Source organism: Poecilia reticulata, linkage group LG19 (genome assembly GCF_000633615.1).
Source record: "Poecilia reticulata strain Guanapo linkage group LG19, Guppy_female_1.0+MT, whole genome shotgun sequence".
Classification (NCBI taxonomy): domain Eukaryota; kingdom Metazoa; phylum Chordata; class Actinopteri; order Cyprinodontiformes; family Poeciliidae; genus Poecilia; species Poecilia reticulata.
Window position 1 is genome coordinate 13,489,895 of NC_024349.1, and position 20,025 is coordinate 13,509,919.

At 39.6% G+C, this 20,025-nt stretch overlaps 1 protein-coding gene across 1 annotated transcript in view; it reads left to right on the forward strand.

Moving 5' to 3' along the window:
• chst15 (carbohydrate sulfotransferase 15) overlaps positions 1–20,025 on the forward strand; it is a 42,048-nt gene that overhangs the window by 5,366 nt on the left and 16,657 nt on the right. The window contains exons 2-4 of the mRNA XM_017310697.1: positions 13,391–13,548; positions 14,425–15,003; positions 17,409–17,748. Of these exons, the coding sequence (XP_017166186.1) occupies positions 14,569–15,003; positions 17,409–17,748 (775 nt within the window). The 5' untranslated portion in view covers positions 13,391–13,548; positions 14,425–14,568. The remainder of the gene's footprint in view (positions 1–13,390; positions 13,549–14,424; positions 15,004–17,408; positions 17,749–20,025) is intronic.

A 20,025-nucleotide genomic window follows, 5' to 3' on the forward strand; every position in this document is an offset into this window, starting at 1 on the left:
TATTGTTGTTTGTTTTTATATTATCAAAAATGTATATATGGACTATGCTAGGTAACTGCAGTAGGAATGGTTGTAGCGCTCATCAAAGTTACACTGGACCGTTCAACAGCTGGTTTTAACATCCAATAATTTTCAGTCAGCAACTGCAGCAAATGACAGCAATTCTTGAGTTTTTGAGTTTCGATGCAAAAATTGGGATAATCTTGCAAATAAAACCAAAACTTGAAATAGCTCACAGTCGCATGCAGTCTTTGTTCTGACGGTCTGTTTGACACATTGCAGGGTGGATGACGGCAAGCAAGCAGCCACTGAGCGCTGCTAAAAATGCCAGGATGTTACACGGTTTTACTGTGGTTTGCACATCAAGCTTCTAACTTTAGCTTGCTCTCAGTTACAGTGGAAAAAAAACAACAACTTTTTTGCTGAACCAGGAGTGCCTTGCTAAGTTTTGCCACAACCACAAAGCACAGGAAAATGACAAATAACAAAAATCTCTTCCTACTGTCCAGCATTTATAGTGAGTAAATTCAAGAGAAAGCCACAGAGCAAAAGGTTGCGGTCTGTATTTAGGAAGGCTTTGAAAATCAATGCTGCTATGTCAAACAGCCACTGCTTTATTTGATTGTAAGTGGTTAACGCTGAGACAGAGGCCATCATTTGTAAATGTCAACCATCTTTATTGCACCTCGCAAAAGTTTTCGTACCAGCTGGACTTTCCACATTTTGCAACAAATCTTATTGTGAATTTACGTGACAGACAGAAAGTAGCAGCGCATAGTTACGAAGCGGAATAAGATTGTGCAAGGCTGTCAAAGCCTTTGCGAATAAAAATATGCAAAGTACAGCGCGGATTCATATTCCGCAACCCTTAAATCAAAAATGTTTTTACGCTGCAGTTAGAGCTGTAGGTTTTGGGGATTTGTCTCAAAAACATTTGCTCATCCACAGACTGAAAAACTGCGAAAGAGTCAAAGGGGATGAATCCTTTTGTGAGGCATTGTTGGATTTTTTTCATTGACCTGTTTTGCAGTCCAAAATGATGCATGTCAGTGTAATTGGTGATGCTAAATTGACTGCTTGTTTGTCTTGCATGTCCTTGTGATGGATTGGCCATCTGCCCAGGCTCTATCATGCCTTTTGTCCTTTGGCAGCTAGCAGAGGCTCCTGTCCCCTCGCAACCTTGAGGAGGACAAAGTGGGTTTAAATGGATGAATGACAGCCACACTATCAAACAGGAACGTGGGCTTTTTCATTTGTAAAAAGGGATTATTGGATGTTTTGGAAGCATTCTTCATGAAAAGAAGCAGTTTGGAGCCATGGCATTAGGCTTTCAAAAGTTGGGAAGAAAATTTATTTAAAATTATTTTCCAAAACCTTTACAGACTTGATAGTTCAATAAGAATAAAATTTGGATAAAACAATTAAGAATTTTTTTAATTTGCGCACGATTCATTGATTTCAATTTAAGTCAGGAGTTTGTGTTCTTAATGCACTACAACAGATTGCATGCATCAATGGGATTCCAGCTCTTGGCCATGTTTGCTTCTGTGTCTGTAAGCTCTTAAAGATCTCTTAAAGATGCCACCTACACCTTCACACCTGTCATCAGTCGTCGTTTTACTGCATACATTTTCACTCTTTTTTTTTTCTTCTTCTTTTAGCTAAGTGACAGCAGGCTCTGGTTTTAGACTGAATGAAAGCTGGAGACAATATCTGACTGCTCTCGGTTTCTGCATGACGAGTAGGAGTCGGACTTTGAAGGAAGTGATGCGTGCCGAGCATCCGGTGATGGATGGATCCTCCAGTGAAGTTAACATTATTTATGTCTGGTGAGAGCGCTGGATCACTGCTCGGGATTTATGTTGCTGTGGATGAGCGACCACTCTAGAACGTGTTGTCTGTACAAAGTAACAGGCCGTTCTATTTGTCACTGAGACTGATGAGCTTCCAGTGATTAAGCTACCGCACTGACAAACATTCGTCAGCTTTATCGGGTGAGTGACTTGCTACCAGTTTTTTTATTTAGGTGGCAACTTACATATTTATCCTTGTTTTTTTTTTCCCCTGTAAAAGCAGTTGAAATGAATTTTCCAACCCAGATTTCTACTGAAGCCTTGGTTTCATGTATTGAAAATGCAAAGCATCCATTATATCTATAACCGCAGATTGATTCCAGCATGGAGAATAAATTGTGGTGAAAATGAGAGGCGTTTTAAAGCCAAATAAGCACAAATTATATCTTACAACGTAACAACACAGCCTGGAACATTTTAGAGGAAACTAGAAAAATCAGTAAAACAATAGTATGGAATTTGCATGCACTGCTCGGCCTTTGAGGTGCTGAGTAAGAGGGGTAAATCTCACACACCGCAGTGCCAGGGTTTGGGGTCATTGCTTATGCTAATGATGCATGCAAAACCAAACAGTTTTTTCTTCCCTTACCATCTGTGCCCAGTTGTGTCTCATGTATGCAACTTGGCATCTTAGCACAGGCCCCGTCTGTTTGTAGTTTGATTTATAGTGCTGAACATTTGGATTGGCTGAGATTTTCACAGTAAGGATGTAGCCATAAAAAAATCTCGTTTCATGCTAACTGTGTGAAAATTCATCCCAACTATCAATACTGACATGGTGTTGTTAAGAAAATAATAAAAAAAAGAAGCCTGTTATAAGCTGAATTCATTGAGATTTGAGCAAAAACTGGATTTACAGTTTTTTAGTAAGATATCTTGGTTTGTTCGATCTAAATTATTGATAAGAATTTTATTTTACACATTTTTCTGGCTAAACATTTGTAACTGTGTCTCGATTCTGCCGTGAATTAGGTTTTTTTGGTAACCATTAACATCACAATGTAGACGTTGCTGGGGTTGCCCCTTCAGGCAAAGAACAAATCAAGATATGCCCCAATACGGCTGCTCACTGGCCACTCATGTAAAGCTAACATGAACATCTCAGATGTCAGTGGTATTTATATATCAAATAAATACAACTCAGATGATGGCAATGATATTTACATATCAAATAAGCACTGTGTAGACTGCTGTGCTCCTCCCCTTGTGTTTCAGTCAAATCTGGCCACAGTGTCTCAGCCAGATTTAAGTGTAAACATTGACTAGGCCACTTCAAAACCTTCATAAAAGATGTTTGGACTCCGTGTGAATCATTGTGTCCTTGTTTACATTTCCCCTTTTTCTTACAATGAGGTCACTTATATATGAATTTTAATTTTTTGTCTCAGCGATAAACCATTACTGACCAATGATTTGGACAAAAAAACAAAACAAAACTGTAATGTAAATCAGCACTAAAACTAAATGACAGTTCATGTGTCTGTTTAGAAGAATTCAAAAGAGATAGCTCACCCATAAATGGCCATGTTTATGTGTGGGTTTTTCTGCATCTCCTTTCCACATGTCACGCTAATGGGCCATAGCACCAATCTGCGGGAGCCTAAACAATCCACAACTCCACAGAGATTTGTGTTCATATTCCAATTACCTCTAGCTTCTCTTTTTAAATAAGCAATCATTCACTAGCACATTTGTTTATCACAGCTATATGTGCTTTGTTGCATAACCCACAAACCTCACAGAATGACAGCTCGTTGTTCTCCCACCTGACCGGGTCAGTCGCTTTTTCTTTTCTTTTTTTTTTTTTTTTATCACCGTACAAGTCGTGCAGCTTAACATGTTTTTGGGAGTGTAAGCAGCAGCCGGCCTGAGGCAGTTGTTTACTTGGCTGCAGGAGCGACTAAGATCAGAGGTCAGCGTTTCCTTCTGTTTCAAGCAAATGTCCAGCTCAGGTGTCACAGGCATACTGGAGAGATGTTTACATGTTTTTTTTACAGGCAGCAAGCAGACCCACTAAAAGGCCTGGCCGGGGTCATGACGAGTTTGTAAGAATGTTATTTCCAATCCCGGGTCTATCATTTTGTGGGATTATCCCTGCCTGGTTAATTTGAAGCCGGAGTTTCATATCTGTTCAGGCAGCTGCTACCAATATGAGCCACTGGCCTTAGCAGAGAAATGGTTATGCTTTGTGAGATGGATGTGTTATTGTGGAAAATCTCTCAACCTTCCTCCATTTATCAGGATTTGGCCAAGCAGGTAGTTTTTATGTCCTGTAATCCACTTCCTAGAGGGAACAGAAGAGGACACATTTATTATTTTGATTTACCTGCAACTTAAATTAGAATGTAAGTAATCCACCTGCTAGAGGTGGAACATATTGGCAACCTTGGAAATTAGAAATGTGAGCAAAAAAAAAAAAACACCCAAACATTTTTTTGCTCACCTTTAATTTTCAGAATTAACCGATCTGCCTGTCTGTTCAGCCTGGGGAATTTGTCTAAAGCTTCATTATCGGGAAGACTTGTATAATGCACCAGAAGGAAGATAAAGCTCAAAATCCTATGAATTGCGAATCCGAAGGCCAAGTTAATATTATGGATCCGCTGGGAGGCCCTCTGTGTAGCCTTCCTAAAACTGTATTCATCAGACCTGCTCCCGGGTGGAGAAATAGGAAGACAGCTGACACGGTTATGGCCTGCGTTTGTCTAATTCACACATTTTCTTGGCAGTCCGGAGCTAATGCTTGGTCTATGCACATTTTCCTATCTGGCAGGAGGCTCAGGACAAGAGTGTTGACAAGGTGTGAAAGTCTACTGCATTGGATTTAGACACAGGAGGATTTAGAGATGAAACAAGAAACAGGTCTGCACATACCACCACCCTTAATTCTTCTTTTCATAACCATAAAAAAGGAGAAGTGTAGTTTTAAAAAGCCACTTTTAGTTTATTGTGCTAAAATGGGGGAGTGGGAGGAAGACTCTTCATAGATTGTTGTGAAAACCTTAATTTGATTAAGAAAACATTGTTTTTGTGTAATACATCAATTTTCTGTGCAGATGTGGAATCTCCTAAATCGAAAGACGCTACCGCGATCTTCAACCCTGATCTTAATATTTTGGTTTTGTATTGAACTGAACTCAACTACAGTGCTTCAATACCTGATTCATCCATTATGAAATTAAATATTGTTGTGACTCAGCATCCAAGTATCTTCTAAGAGTTGTTGTATATGATGATGCCGTGGGCAATAAATATGTCCAGTAGCGGTCAGTCTTGCAACAAATTTGAAAAGGCCTCTACGGCTGTCTCATGACTCTCACAACACACTAACACCCCATCTAGAGCAGTCATTGGCCAAAGGTCGGGATGAACCGTGGACAGGCCATCAGCCAATCACAGGACAAAACACAAACACACAATACAAACAGTCATGCACGCACACACTCTTAACCTAAGAGCGATTTAGAGCAATCGGTTGACCTAACAGTAATCTTTTTTGGACTAGGTTGAGAAAGCCAGAGTACCCAGACAAAACCCAATGGAGGCACAATTAGAACATGTAAAGTCCAAGAAGTAAGACCTGAGTCTGAAATTAAAAGCCATGCTCTTCTTGTTGCAGGCGAATAGTGCTGACAGCTTTGAGTGAGCTTATTTCACAGCTCCAACAAAAAGTAGTTCTTAGTGCATTTTTCATTTTGCTTTAAAATACGGTTGAAACAATTGTGTAGGCTATGGCCCTAACTGTGGCCAGCATTAAAGCAGCACAAAAAACACTAGCCCTCTTCTACAGAGTTCTCCTTCTGTTTAAATAGGTCCTCTGACAAAATTTTCACATTCATAAATCAAGGTTAACGTCTGTGCTGTTGTTTCAGTTACTGCTGCCTGTACGATGAAACGTATATGTGTGACAGACTACATTAAGCTACAGCTTCATTCCTCTGACCATCAGTGCTGGAGCTGCAAATTTGCCTGAACATTCCCACTCAGTAACAGTAGCACTGGTGTGAAAAAACCCCATCTTATATTATAAATATGTTAGTTTTGAAGGTTAGGTTATGAACCTTTATGATTTAAAGCAAGGAGACAAATATATAGCATACCTACAGAGACTACCTTCACCGGTGCCTTCACACACACAGATGCACACTGTTGAGCTCTCACCTTGAAGTAAAAAATGTTGTGGCACTTTTCTGGATACAATATAAAAGTTTTGCCCCCTGAAAAACCCAGAGTACATCTTTTGTGTGGCGCAATAGTCCTGCCAGAGAAGAATGCCAAAACAAGTAAAAGTAAAGTTTGTTGATTTTTGTTTTTCTTCCTCCTCCTCCGCCTCCTCGTCCTGTTCTTTTATTAGGCCGAGTGTGAGCTGGCTGAAATGACCTGGAAATGGCAATCGCCAGGAAAAAGCAACGCTAGAGAGTTTTAAAATGGCCGATCCGGAATCACCTCTGCTTGCTTTAGGAAACCATTACAACCCTGATTTACAGTGAGGCTTCTATCATGCAACGCAGTATTGTCAACTTTGCTACTATTATAATTAATGACTGCTCACAGGAACAATGCTGAGGAAAAAAAAAACATGTTTAACACTGTTTTAATGTTTTTGTATATTTCAGTTTTTGAAAGCAAATCGGAATTGGTCAACAACAGTTTGGGTCGCTCAGAGCTTTACAAAAAAAATTGAAACTGGCTATAAAACTCTGATCAGTGCATTTTTATTTTTTTCTGCTTTACCTATCATTTGGTTTATTCTTGTAGAACGCGACGTTTTCTGTGCTAGGTCTTTCACGCTGTAGCCCATTACCAAAATCAATAATTTAAATGGTGGCCATTGTTTCTCCGCACTTTTTAACGACACCGTCATAAGCACTTATCCACCTCAGGGGGAGACCGCTGGTGAAATTAAGACGATGAATAAAATATAAGAAGGAGAAAAGTGCTGAACTGGGACGCTGCCTGCGATCTCAGCTAAGCAGCAGTAATGAATTGAGGAGCATAGGCCACCTTACCCATCACCCCTCTGTGTTATAATTTGACCCCTAGTGGTTTTGGTTAAGCCAAGGGCAGATCTTCTGGTCTCCACATGTATGGGTTTTGCTGGTGTCCTTCTTTGCTTTTTGGGGGTTATAGTCTAATATCGTTTAGCCAATTGCACATGTTATCTGGAGACGGATGACTTTCGCTACGGTAATTTCTAACTCACAATGAATTTTTATCCCCTCCTTTTTTCCTGTGATTTACATGATTGAATTAATGCTGGAGAGCCTGAGGGTCTGCAGAGGGTATAAGTAGTACATTTGACAGGTCAGAGCATCTTCTCGCTATAAAACACTGGTTTCTTTGTGGTGTATTGTACATATATAGCCCAGTGCAGCCTCCTTTCCAGATGCTCTCTTTTCCTGTCGAGTTATGCAGGCAATTAATTTCCTCTTTCACTGCCCTATTTCTTCTCGCTTCATTTACGTGCAGCAATGATGCCTTTTCCAATTGATTTGCCTAATTTAATGAATGCTACTTGGTTAATGGTCATAACCACAGATGTACCAATCATTGTGCTCCTGATATTTTTGAGGTCTGAACAGATGATATTGATTTTAAATAGTTTTGATTTATTTATTTTTTGACCTCTAAATAATAAAGGCAGTAGTTTTGAGTACAACAGAAACTGAAGAGCACGGAACTGTCAAAACTGATCAGGGCTGATTTGATGTTCTGCGCATTCACTTGTGCATCTCCAGTTACAACTCATTGAATTAGTTAAGTCATTGAATTAGTTTCCCTTTAAAAAAGAAACTGCCGGAAACCTGACACTCTTCATCACCCTGAACATGACATTTCCACAGTGAAGCAGCGAAGGTGGCGTCATGCGGTGGGAAACGTTTTATTTATTTATTTATTTATTTATTTTTTTCCCCAGCAGAAAATGGGAAGCTGGCCAGACTTGGAAAATACCTGAATAAGACAACAACCCCAAACGTCAAACCACGGTTATCATGAAATGATTCAGATTGTTGTTTATTGAATACATGGCAGGTGAAACTCCACACCTCAATCTAACTCAGCCTTTGTTGCAACACTTAAAATGACTTTTTATGGGATGCTCTACACTTAGTATGACTGAGCTTCAGGCATTTTACAAAAGTGGACGGGGACAAAAGTTTAGTCAGTATATAAGTGGCTGGAAGAGATGTACACCAAAGAACTGTAGCTGAAATCCCAGTAAATGGTTCCACAAAGAATTTATTTAAATAAGCGTACGCTGAATATTTTTATTTGAATAATTGTTTGAAAGACTGTGTATCCTTTTTCATCTGCTTCATAATTAAGAACTATTATTGTGTTGAGCCAACAAATCGAATCCCAGCAAAAATACTGAAAACAATCTGGTTGTAGTGTGTTTGGAAACGTTTGCAACCCCCTGTATAAAATTCCATGGGAACTTGTGTGAAGTGAATCAACAGGAAAGCTTTTGTTGGGTTGCCACTATCTCTTTGTTGGCGTTTCTATGTTGGTAATGCTTTTTGTTTTTGGCTGTTCAACTAATCTTATTATGAAGGTAACCAGAAATCCCTTTTGATCTGGTTACAGCTGATTTAATTGATCAAATACAATTAGCCTGAAAAATCCAAACAAATAATTAGACTAACTGGACATGCCCATAAGGATCTGCTCATGATTTAAACATAGGAGTTCTGCTTTGTCTTTGGACGCACCTCGCAAAACAAAATTGCCTGCTGTGAAGTGAATGTGGTGTTATTTCTCTTTGTACATGTTTATCTCCAGCTCTGTTTAACCAGTCATGAATATAAACTGTTTCACGGCTGTGCCTTTCTTGCGCTGGCCTCGTGCTGAACTTTAATTACTGAAAGCAGCCTGGTGGAAAAGCATTTCTTTTCCTGCGGACACACAGTAGCGCCCTCCCTCTTCTCTTCCCCTCCCGCCTTTTTGTTCCTCTTTCTGACCGCTCTCCACCGCATTCTTGCCCTGACAGTATTTTCTGTGTCTTTGGTGGCTGAGAACCAGCACCATGCTTCCGTCGTTGTGAAAACGTTAAAAGAGGTCATGGCGGTCCAAAGTGGATGAGCAAAGAGGGAGCTGACACTAAAAGCGCACACTCAATTTAGTTGGAAGTTTTTTAGTCAGCCATTTTGTCGGAAAAGGAGCCATAACGGGAGCTGAGTACAAATATTCAGCTCCCGAGTCATTAGCTGAAGCTTCTACCCTTCAGGTTTTGCTTGTTTTCTTTGGAGCACCTGTAATTGGTCCCCAGTGGCTTGTTTGGTAGACGAGATAATCCCCTGAATATCAACAGATAGATGAAACGTCTCGGAGAAGTGTTTGACAGTTTTTGCAAGACAGCTGTCCCGGGGGACTCCATCGATTGTATGTTTTTCATAAAATCTCAAGTTTTTCCTTTCCCCATCCTCCCTCCCAGGCTTTTCTGCTCCTTTCGTGTCCATGTAACCTTGGACCTGTTTGTTTTTCTACTACCGCCATAGCTCTATCTTCCTTCTTAAGCTTTCACTCGTGTGATATAGCAAGAGACAAGATTAAATTGTCCAGTGATGTTTCAAAACAGCAACTTTGACTTTCTGTGAAAACAAAGATCAGATTCGCTTTGGCTCTAGTGAATACTCACTCTGTCAAAAAAAACAACAAAAAAACAAAAAACTCAGCACTCCCAGTACATGACGTAGTCTCTACATCTAAGCGTGATTTCGATTGCTGAGCAATGTAAACAGCACCGAATAATAAAAGACGGACTGACATTTAAGAAAATCTCCTGTCGTAGGTTCTCATGAGAAAACCTATAGTACTACCGCAGACTGCAGTAACTTGCAAAAATGCATCAACTTCCAATTTCCTCTGAAAATGGAACAATCACAAAGGGATTTTCCAGTACAAAAAAAAGAAAATAATTTTATATCTTATTGCAGTAACCTTGTGTACTCATTGTGTTGTACTGGTTCAGTGCTTCTGTGATGAATTGTCTCTTCCCTTATCTTTTGCAGATGGTTCACATTCTTGCTTTGTTTTTGAAAACTTAAAACTGTGCAGGGTGCCACCGACTTCACTTGCGATTTGTGGACTCACTCAAAGACGAGTGGTTTATGACAAAAAAAAATGTTTTTGTCAAAGAGACATATTTCCTCATAAAGCCTACAAAGCTGGTGACGGGACTAACTATGTGCGCTCGCTTTGTTTTTGTTTTCCATGAATTGACTTTGTGAATTAGAGTTGTGTGTCTTTGTGCTCCTGTCTCGATGCAATTAAGTTGCAAAGCTAATCCTGGACCAGTGCCTTTGTGGTGTTTTTTTTTTTTCTTTTCTGTGTCACCCTCAGTCCCTAGTTAGTCAAAGCAGGCGGCTTCTCCTGCTGAACCAGCTATACGTTTAAAAGGATTCAAAAGGGAGTTTCTGTCCACTGTCACCACGTGCTTGATCAAAATTGTGGATTGCTGCGAAATCAACGGTTTGATGTAATCTGCTGGGCTTCATTAAGAGCTTTGTTCCAATTAAAATGATTTAATTTGATTCTGACTACATGATTACAGTACGTTGGAATGGATAGGATATATAGCATTGATTTTGGAGCCAACTGGATCCTGTACACTTGATTTTTAAACTTGACCCATTTCTCTTGGGCTCTCCGCCACACAGACTTTTCTGCAGGTGAAATTATTTCTTTGAGAAATTAAAGGCTTGCGGAGTACTGCTGTCACTGTCTGGGAAAGTTTACGATAGACAGCCCTCGGCAATACCGAGAACTACAGACCAGTATGTACGTATTTCAGTATAAATCTATTTTTATTCCCGTTTCGGTCCACACAATCAACAACACGCCGCATTTCATTTTTACGGCTCAACAAAAGCTGTAATAAAGTTAGTCTGAAATTTCATTTGCTTCAGCGGGTGATTTAATGGTTGATAACAATTGACTGGGATTCGTCAGAAGATAAAAGATATTTTGTTTGGTTGGCACCGCAGCTCTTCACACAAGCATCGTAAATGGACAATGACACACAAAGAAAATAATTATTGAGCAAAAAAAACAAAAAACGAATGGTACAAAAACAAAGCAATTTGCAGAAAGTGATGGGTTGAGAAAGTGTTTTTTTTTTTTTTTTCCTTAAATGGGGATGTGGGAGTTGGAGGAGAGTAGATGACAGATCTAAACAAATTTGCCTGATTGTGTGTTTGATTGTTCTGTTGCTGAACGGCAGGACAGAGAGGTCTGTCTCTGATGATTTGTTTAGGYCGYGGCCAGTTCCATTTTCGTAGGGAGGAAGCCATCAGCACAGGACACGTCCCAGTACCACTGTGTGACGTCTGCGTATTTGAAGTTAATCACACTTATTATCAGTTCAGACTCATTCTTTCCATCTTTCAAGTCAAATTATTATGCTCTTCACTTACAAACCTTATAAATAGGATTTTTTTTGTCTTATCTTACAAATAAAACAAAAATATTCTTGACCATTTATGTCAGTGCCTGTTATTACTTGCTATTAAACTCTTTAGTATTTATCTGCAGTCAGTAATTTGAGTTGCAATGTTATCTCACTGTTTTCAAAATGTTATGTCAAATGTTACCTTCAAATCATGACAACTTTTCCTAATTGCAATTTGCATAATGTTAACGACACAGTGGGGCTCATCAAAAACATTTAAATATAACTCGATGCACAGCAAGATATTTTGTTGTTTTAGGGTGAAAGCACATTGCAATCAACATAATAATTTCATGTAACACAATCAACAAACTATATTACACAAATCCAAATCTGCACTTTTTTTTTCTGTCCTTAATGACTCATTAAGGGCCCGTAAAGAAAAGAAACAATTATCGACTGATAAGTTTCAGTAACTCACAAATACGGAGATTTTTTAGCAACCATGTTGGCAGTTCTCTGACCAGAAATAAATTAGGTATCTGCTTATGAAATGCATAATAACTCTACACTAACGTTATTATAGGTCAGAAGAAGATTTGTCTGCTGAAAAGGTCACATATCCAACCTTTTCTTCTTTTTTGTGTTCGCAGGCCTGGGGGCATGTTTATGATTGAGTTAAACCATTTTATCAGGTTTGATAGACAGTTGCGACATATTTGCTGTATGAATATGGCAGATCTGTCAACCTTCCAGTGGCCTGCTGCTAGAGCTAGCAGACTGATGGATTTAGATGCGTCTTCCCTTGAGAATGACATTCTCTCATCAATGACACCGCTCACCCCTCTTTTTTCTTCCTGTCTTCCCTCCATCTTTCTGGTATTTTTTACTTTCCTTGCTCTCTATCTGCATTTTACCTTCACTTGCCCCTATTACTTCCCTCTTAGAAATTGAAGAGGAAAGGAATCCCACTCACTCCAGCATTTTTAAGTACTAAGAGCTGAAACAGTAGCGGCTGTAGGATTCCTAATTTTGGAACATTTTGTCATTTCTCAGTAGCTTCTACTGCCCAGTTTTACAGGCTAATAAACCAAGAAGACACAATAAATTAATGCATCCTCAAGCTTTCAGTGTAATTTACAATCCCTTTTGATGGGAAATGAAATATTTCTACTTATTGAAATTGACAAGTATTCAACGGCGGAGTAAAAGACTTTATGAAAATTTTGTTCTAGAAGAGCTTTTTAAACGTTTCTTTAACATCTTTCTTTAGCCAGCAGATTTTAACCATTTCAGACCCTGTGTTGGATATTGCTTTGATGTATAACCTGCTGCATAGCCTGGAATGTGATTGGTATGCATGTTTAAACCAGTAGAGATCTTCTTTTCCTGAATTTGCCTATGCCTTATCTGAATTTGCCAATAAAAATATTAGGTAATCTTAAAAACGTTTAGTGTTGTCACTTCAATAGCTGATATCTCATATCTGCGCCCGCAGATATGAGATATATATTTGGTAGCAGATATCTGCTGAAGAAATCTCTAGAAACGGTTGCTGGTTTCTCGAGAAGTCATCTCTATAAACCAGTAACCGTTAGAGCCCCACCACATAAAAATGGGTTTCCTGTAGAAAAGCAAGGAAACAAATTCAATTCAAATGAGCAAACGCATAGAACACCAATACTTGGAATGTACACTACACCCTACGATCAAGATGTTTCTGCTGTAGTAGGTTGCGTGCTTGCCCTTACTTTTCTTTTTTATAATCAAATATCATTGCTTCACCCATTTCTGTGGTCAGGGCTTGAAATGTACACAAACAGATGTAAAGATTTTAAGTTTTCTAAAAAGTGTCCATATTGTCTTAGTTTAGAAGGTCTTGCACATCCATAAATCATGATGTGGGAGTCAGTATGTGACGACCCGGGCGTTATGGAGAGACAGTGGAGACAGTTGCACAGTTGCAGGGGTTCATCCTGTAACCAGTGGGTTGTCGGTTCGAGTCCATGTTTTGTCCTTGTGTCTATAATGTATTTTGCTATCGTCGGCGTGTGAATGACTGAATGTAGCGTGGAACCATACAAGTGATACCGTTTGAGCATGTCGTTGTACCACAGCATTGTTTTTTTTGTTTTTTGTTTTACAGGGCCAAGCTCGTGCGTCTACACCTCTCTTCCAGAAGGACTGGTTCTGGAGCCGACGGCTCGGCTGGGGGTAAATGACACCGCTTGAATAAAGAGGCTGAAATCTCCAGTTCTGTTCCGTTATCAGCTGTGCCAGAAGCGCTACAGATTTGTGCTGAAGGTGTGAGCGCTGGGTGGTGGTGGGGGSTGGGGGAGGCAGCAGACAATATCAGCAGCTGTGAGAAGGATTGATGACTCACTTCCACTCTGCTTGTGTCTGATGATATAAGCKTGCCGGAGTTGGCTGTAGGTGTGTCGTACRTCAGCAACATGGCGATATACATGCAGCTGCGAGTGTGAACGCATGAAACATCGCCAGAGGAAGGCAGGGCTGTTCTATCTTTTGAAACATGTGCTAGGCTTTTTGTCATCATGCTATATTCTATTTACGCTTCAGCTTCAGACACAAATCAAAGGCTCAAGGATAAATGGTCATGTGGTACCGCAAGAACATTATTACCAAAATTCTCAATACTTTTATCCTTTCAACTATGGCCCTCCTTTTTTTTTATCTGTGTGTGACTTGTTCTTCTGCGTGAGTTCATAGAGAAGAAACTATTTTCTGATAATATAAATCCCCTCTGCAGGTCAGGCTGCATATCTGTGATATTTTTGTCTCTCGCTGTGAGAGTCCAACATGCGGCCTTGTAGTTCACAGTCTGAATTTATTCCTAAGAAGTTTGTCCTTATCACTGCCTCCATATTGAGACTTTGATGCACAGAGAGGACGGGTGGGGAGAGCCGTGAGGCTGTGCTGTGCAGTACCAAGAGGAAGCTTAAGAGGAAGTCAATTGTTTTCGTTTCAAACTCGCATCTCATGGTTTTTGTACYGAACACTGAGACWGACACTCTTGCACACTCAACCATTATTTAGAGTAACTCAATTTCCTTTTTAAATGGTAATCTTGTAATTCYATTTCTGCACTTAGTGTAATAATTGTTGCTATGGCATTTGGTTTTGTCTCTCAGTTAAGCTTCTGCTATTTTTATTTTGCAGGTGTCCGTAGAGGAGGTGGGCGGATCTCCACCAACCATCATGGAYATCAGTTTATGGACATTTTCCCATTCCAAACTGTGGCATATGAATGGCTGCTGCTTATGTCGTTGAGCTCTAACACTGGGCATAGTTGCTCTGGACACCATGACACAGATGGACTATAAGTACAGCCTGCTTGGCTCCACTGTGGATGATTACCACAAGAGGCCACTGCTCCTGCAGGTGGACAACACACCCATGAACTTGTTTGCGGTTCTGGAAGTGAAACGCGACCTAACRAGACGCTCAAGCACCGTTGGATGCAAGATCCGCCTGTAYGGCTTCCTGTTCGTCCTAGCCATCATGTTCCTCATAATGGCATCGTACGTTTTGACAGGGGACAAGAARGGCCTTCTCCTTACRCCGTCCCCTTACCACCTCAACGGCTTGGTCAGTCCCGGACCCTTTGCCTTTAACCTCACGTCAGTGGGGGACTATGCACATATAAAACTGGTGGTGAAATCCATCAAATCCAAGGTGGAGTTTCGGACCCAACGRCAATGTCCTGACCGCAAAGCACTGATGAGGAGCGATCCRCATGTGAGTAAAGATAAACCATTTGCTGGATACTGTATTTCTGTTCCAAGTATATGTCTCCTTTGATTTCATTGCTTTAATTTGACCAAAAACTCTCCACCGACAGGCATGCTGAAAGGATTATTCCAAAACTTAAATAGTCAGTTATATTAAATAAAGTTTATGTATATTGGATGTCAATAGGTGGAATTTACACTGTGCTGTTGCGTCAAGACTTGGTAGATTGGTTTATTTTATTTCATACTAAGGATTAACTGATGATCTAGAAATAAAATTTCATTGGTCTACGAATGCCTCCAAGTGGAAATATTGACCTTAATTAATCAGACAGCAAGTGATTCGCTTAGCTCTCATTTTCAGCTTTAACCAACTCATRGCGAGTGAAAGGGTCTGCAAAGCACAGTGTGAGATTAAGTGATGTAGTTTGCAGTAGTCAAACAGTGAARAGTGAAAGTTAATAAGTACAAGAAGGTGTCTAATCGAGGTTGAAAAGTTGTTTATGTTTTTGGTGTAATTTGATCTACATCAAGCCTGAATTTAGGATAGACTTGTAGAAAACATATGAGCAAAACAAGTTCAACTTTAATGTACGGGAATACACAGAGGTAGAGACTGATTTATCCTAAATGATCAAAAGTWAGCTGTAAAAACATCTGGAGAACAGCTGAACTTCCACAGTATCTACTTSAGTTTATAGAAAAGATAMACTTGTTCTGAAAACCCTGATTAACACTTAATGTCTCGCAGGTCTCTAATGATTCTGTTATTCTCTCACATGGGGATGCAGAAGGTCCCACAGTATTTTAGCATCCTGAACATCCTCATTGTTGTGCGATTCACATCACAGCCCGATTCAAGTAATTGTTAGTTTTAATTATATTGGACTGTGCTGAGGCTTTTGTGATGAAGCACTTTTTTTTTCAATTGAAAAGTTTAATGAATAAGAGAGTSTGGTCATCGGAWGATCAATAAGCCCATCAGTGGATGGTTTCTGCATTAATTGTCCTTAATATAGCTGTGTCCCTCAAACTGCTGAGTAAGTCCTAATAGCATTGATATTTTTTGAGCAACAACAAAAAAAGCTGTAGAAATCCCAGTGAAAAGGGTTRTTTCAAATGTGCTACCTCTCTTTTACTCTCAGTGATGTTTTAGCTTTACTCCAAAGTGAAGTGCATATTAGGATAGTAAAAAACGAAGATATGTATTTTGGAAAACAGCCTATTTCTGCTGTTTTTGCACTTTTAAATAGAAAACATGCTCAAGCTTTCTGTTGTAGCAACCTGAATGAGCAGCTGACCAGACTCAGTAAAAAAATATAGGTTTCTTTATAGGATCGTATACTTGTTATGGGCTTTCTAATTTGTTTTTAAAATAGCAAACTTTCTGCTGCATTCAGTATCTGTTGCACTTTGTTTGGTTCATGGTTGGTGTAGCCGATTTAATTTGAAATTGATTATGACTTGTTTTGGTTTCAGGCAGCTTTTTACATACAAGTGAATAGAAAAGTTTGAGCACCAAGCATAATCGCCGTAATCCTTAATACTTCGAGTTAAATAATTTGATAATTATGAAAGTCTTACTCAATAGAGACGTTCTTCTGACCAAATGTTACATTTTGCAGGTTGAAGAGTTTCAGTGTGGGGGCGAAAAGCATCGAGGAATAGTTAGAAAAATCAATCACTCTTAGCCCTGACCAGAAATAACTATGTTTCTTTTGAGATTTGTTTTAGTGTCCCTTCATTTACTTCATAAGCTCAACTAATGAGTTATATAATTGGCAGTTCTTCTTCTGCTTCTTCACGTTGCCATCAGATAAAACCCATTTTCATCCATATTTGCATTCAGAGACTGTACGGTGGAGGATCGTTCAGCACTAATTTTGCAGAATTGCTTTAAGCAAGAATTTCCTGGATTTGAATCAGAGCCATCTGCCTTCATGTGGTACTCTGTGACGTTGTCGCCATGCATGTGCAAATTCTTCCCTACGTTCTCTAGTTTCCTCCAACTGTTCAAAAACATGCTTTCATAGTAATTGGCCACTTTAAAATGACATGGTGGTCCAGGTTGTGCCTTGCTTCTCTTGCTGACTGCCGCAGATAGGCACCAGCTGGTTGGGTCCCTGCAAGCATTAGGCGGATATAGAAAAGTTATGGATGTGCATCTGAGATTGTGAATGCATCTTAAAAGCTGTGCCTCTCTAGTAGCTGCAGTATTGTGAACTAACCTGTTACGATCTCTCCTTTCTCCAGACGGCATCCAGCATACTAAAAATGTTCAAGAAACCTCTTCCTTTGGAGTGYTAGAATGTGTTAGTCCTCCTCTGTGTAGTGTAACAGAAATCTTGTTTGAGATTGTTTTTTTAAAAGTAGGATGACTTGACATATATATTTTTTCTTTTGCTTTTTCAGATGTTTTCTGTCATCCCACCCAACTTCCTGCCTGGTATCAAGAACCCCTGCTGGTATGAGGAATTCACTGGGAATATTACCACAGATCCGTATAAGACAAATTTGTACGGGCGCTACTCCAGGCGCTTCCGGACGGTTTTCCAGCACCTGAGGAGCACTTTCCATCACCATCTGTTGCATCGCAACAGGACACTCTACCGCATGCGGTGCCTCCCCTATTTTTACATTATTGGTCAACCAAAGTGTGGCACAACAGACCTGTACGACAGACTGCGGTTACACCCAGATGTAAAGTTCACCACTTTCAAAGAGCCACACTGGTGGACCCGGAAGAGGTTTGGTGAGTAAAGCTTCCTGTGACAAACACCAGAAGTAGTTCTAGAGCTGTGATCTGATAAAATCTTTGGTGGTGTGATGTACATATCTTTATAGCAAGAGAGATCTCAACATTTTTTTTTACATCCAAAAGTTGCACAAAGTAGTACATCATTGGATAGCTGAAGATGATGTTCATTTTTGAGCTCATACTTTATAGCATGGCCTTTCACATCTGGATAATTTGTCTCCTTCTTGTTTACATAATAGCTCAAGATCAGTCAGATTGAATGGAGAGGCCCTGTTAATGCAAATTTATTGTCATTTAATCAGAGCACCTTCTTTAACATGCAAGCATTGTCCTCTAAATGGCTTGTGGCAATGTGCAGCTGGGAATTTTGGCTTTCTTTCAACAATTCAAAATTCTCGCCTCTCTTTCACAATGGACACATTTGTGTGCCGCACAAGWTATAGTTACTTTTTAAAGTTACGTAACTTGATTTGTGATTACTGATTACTCCTTGAAAACCTAACTTAGTTGCCTTTCCGATTTACTTGATTTAAAGTAACTAAGTTATGTTGCAAGTTTATTAATTGCTTTCAGAAGCTGCCAACAACAGTCGCTGCTGCCTCAAAATAAAAACGACAACCAGGGAGAGTTAACTGTGTTTGTGGGCAGTATTTCTTCCTCTACATCCGACCAACTTCTTCAACTCTCCCCCCGCTTACTGGTTTTGCACATAAGTCCAGCTTTTGTAGTTTGGGTGGTGGAGCACCTCTGGCATTTTAGTTGCAGCTTTCTACTTTTGCAACACCTGGTGAAACTTGCTCTGTCAGCTTTGTACCAGTGCAGTACAAAAAAAGTAAATTCTAAATTGTTTTCATACTACAAGAATTGACAGTGAAAACAAAAGATTTAAAATTGACAGTAACAATTTTAAATCTTATATCAATATTCATTGACCATACACATCAATGAATATTGATATATATTAGTTGAAAAAAGCCTAAAAATAATAGAAATACAGGAAACCAATTGTTGAAAAGTTATTTTTCACGTTGTATTAATGTTTGTGTTATATCGTTCAAGGAAATTGCGACCTCYACTTATGCACTCAGCTAAGTGAGCCTGTGCTGGGATAGACTGGTAGTGGCTTTATCCTCCACCGGGGGACTTTGGTGCTCCCTCCTYGTTGCATTAAACCGCCGCGTGAGCAAAGTACAGAAAATCACACTGGTTTTTCTGTCTCCCCTATTTTCAAGGGTGTCACAATAGCAGTAATTCACCAGCACAGAGGATACAACGAACTGAGACATTTTCATCTTTAGCTGTGACACAAACTCGTGTGTTTCCAGCTAGAAAACACGGATCTCTCTCCTCCCTACATTATTTACGCCTGTATCACTTTGTGGCATCACTCGTCCTCCATGATGCAACATTATATACACTGCTCAAAAAATAAAGGGAACACTTAAACAACACAATATAACTCCAAGTAAATCAAACTTATGTGAAATCAAACTGTCCACTTAGGAAGCAACACTGATTGACAACGGGGACCCTCGTCGGGTCAATCAGTGTTGCTTCCTAAGTGGACAGTTTGATTTCACAGAAGTTTGATTTACTTGGAGTTATATTGTGTTGTTTAAGTGTTCCCTTTATTTTTTTTAGCAGTATATATACATACATACATATATACTTTAACTTCAGAGTGAAGTTAGAGCTTCACCCTGAAGAATTTAGACGGATCTAGACTTATGCTGCGTTTCCCTTGAACATAGATAAGTGACTGTCGTTGAAACCGTGACATCTGAATATGTCAGAAACATATTCAGTGTGAAGCCTTGGCATGCTTTGAAGCCACACAACCAACTGACCCTGCACTTGCACTACTTCAGCGCTCACTGTTGCACTCGTTTCTTACATCCTGTCTCTTCAACACATTTCTTATCTCAGCATTTAGTGGCTGCTTACTTTGCATCTTTAGTTCATTCTAATTTCCGTCCCCGTGTGCATTTCTCTCTTATTCAAACGGCTAATTGCGCAATGACGCGTTTTCTAATTAGACAGCGAATTATTTATTTAACAAYACCACTGCTGCATAAATATATCTTACGTGGAGCGTGTCAGAGTGAGATGTCGTGGAAATATTTGCTCATTTAACTTGTTGAAAGTTAAACATTACGAGTCAATAATTGGCTTGTTTTTGTCAGAATTGAGAAAGCATGAGCAACCTACTGATGCCACCGCTCTGACTTGGCATTCAGCTGAGTTTGAACAGGTGGCAAAGAAAGTCATTCA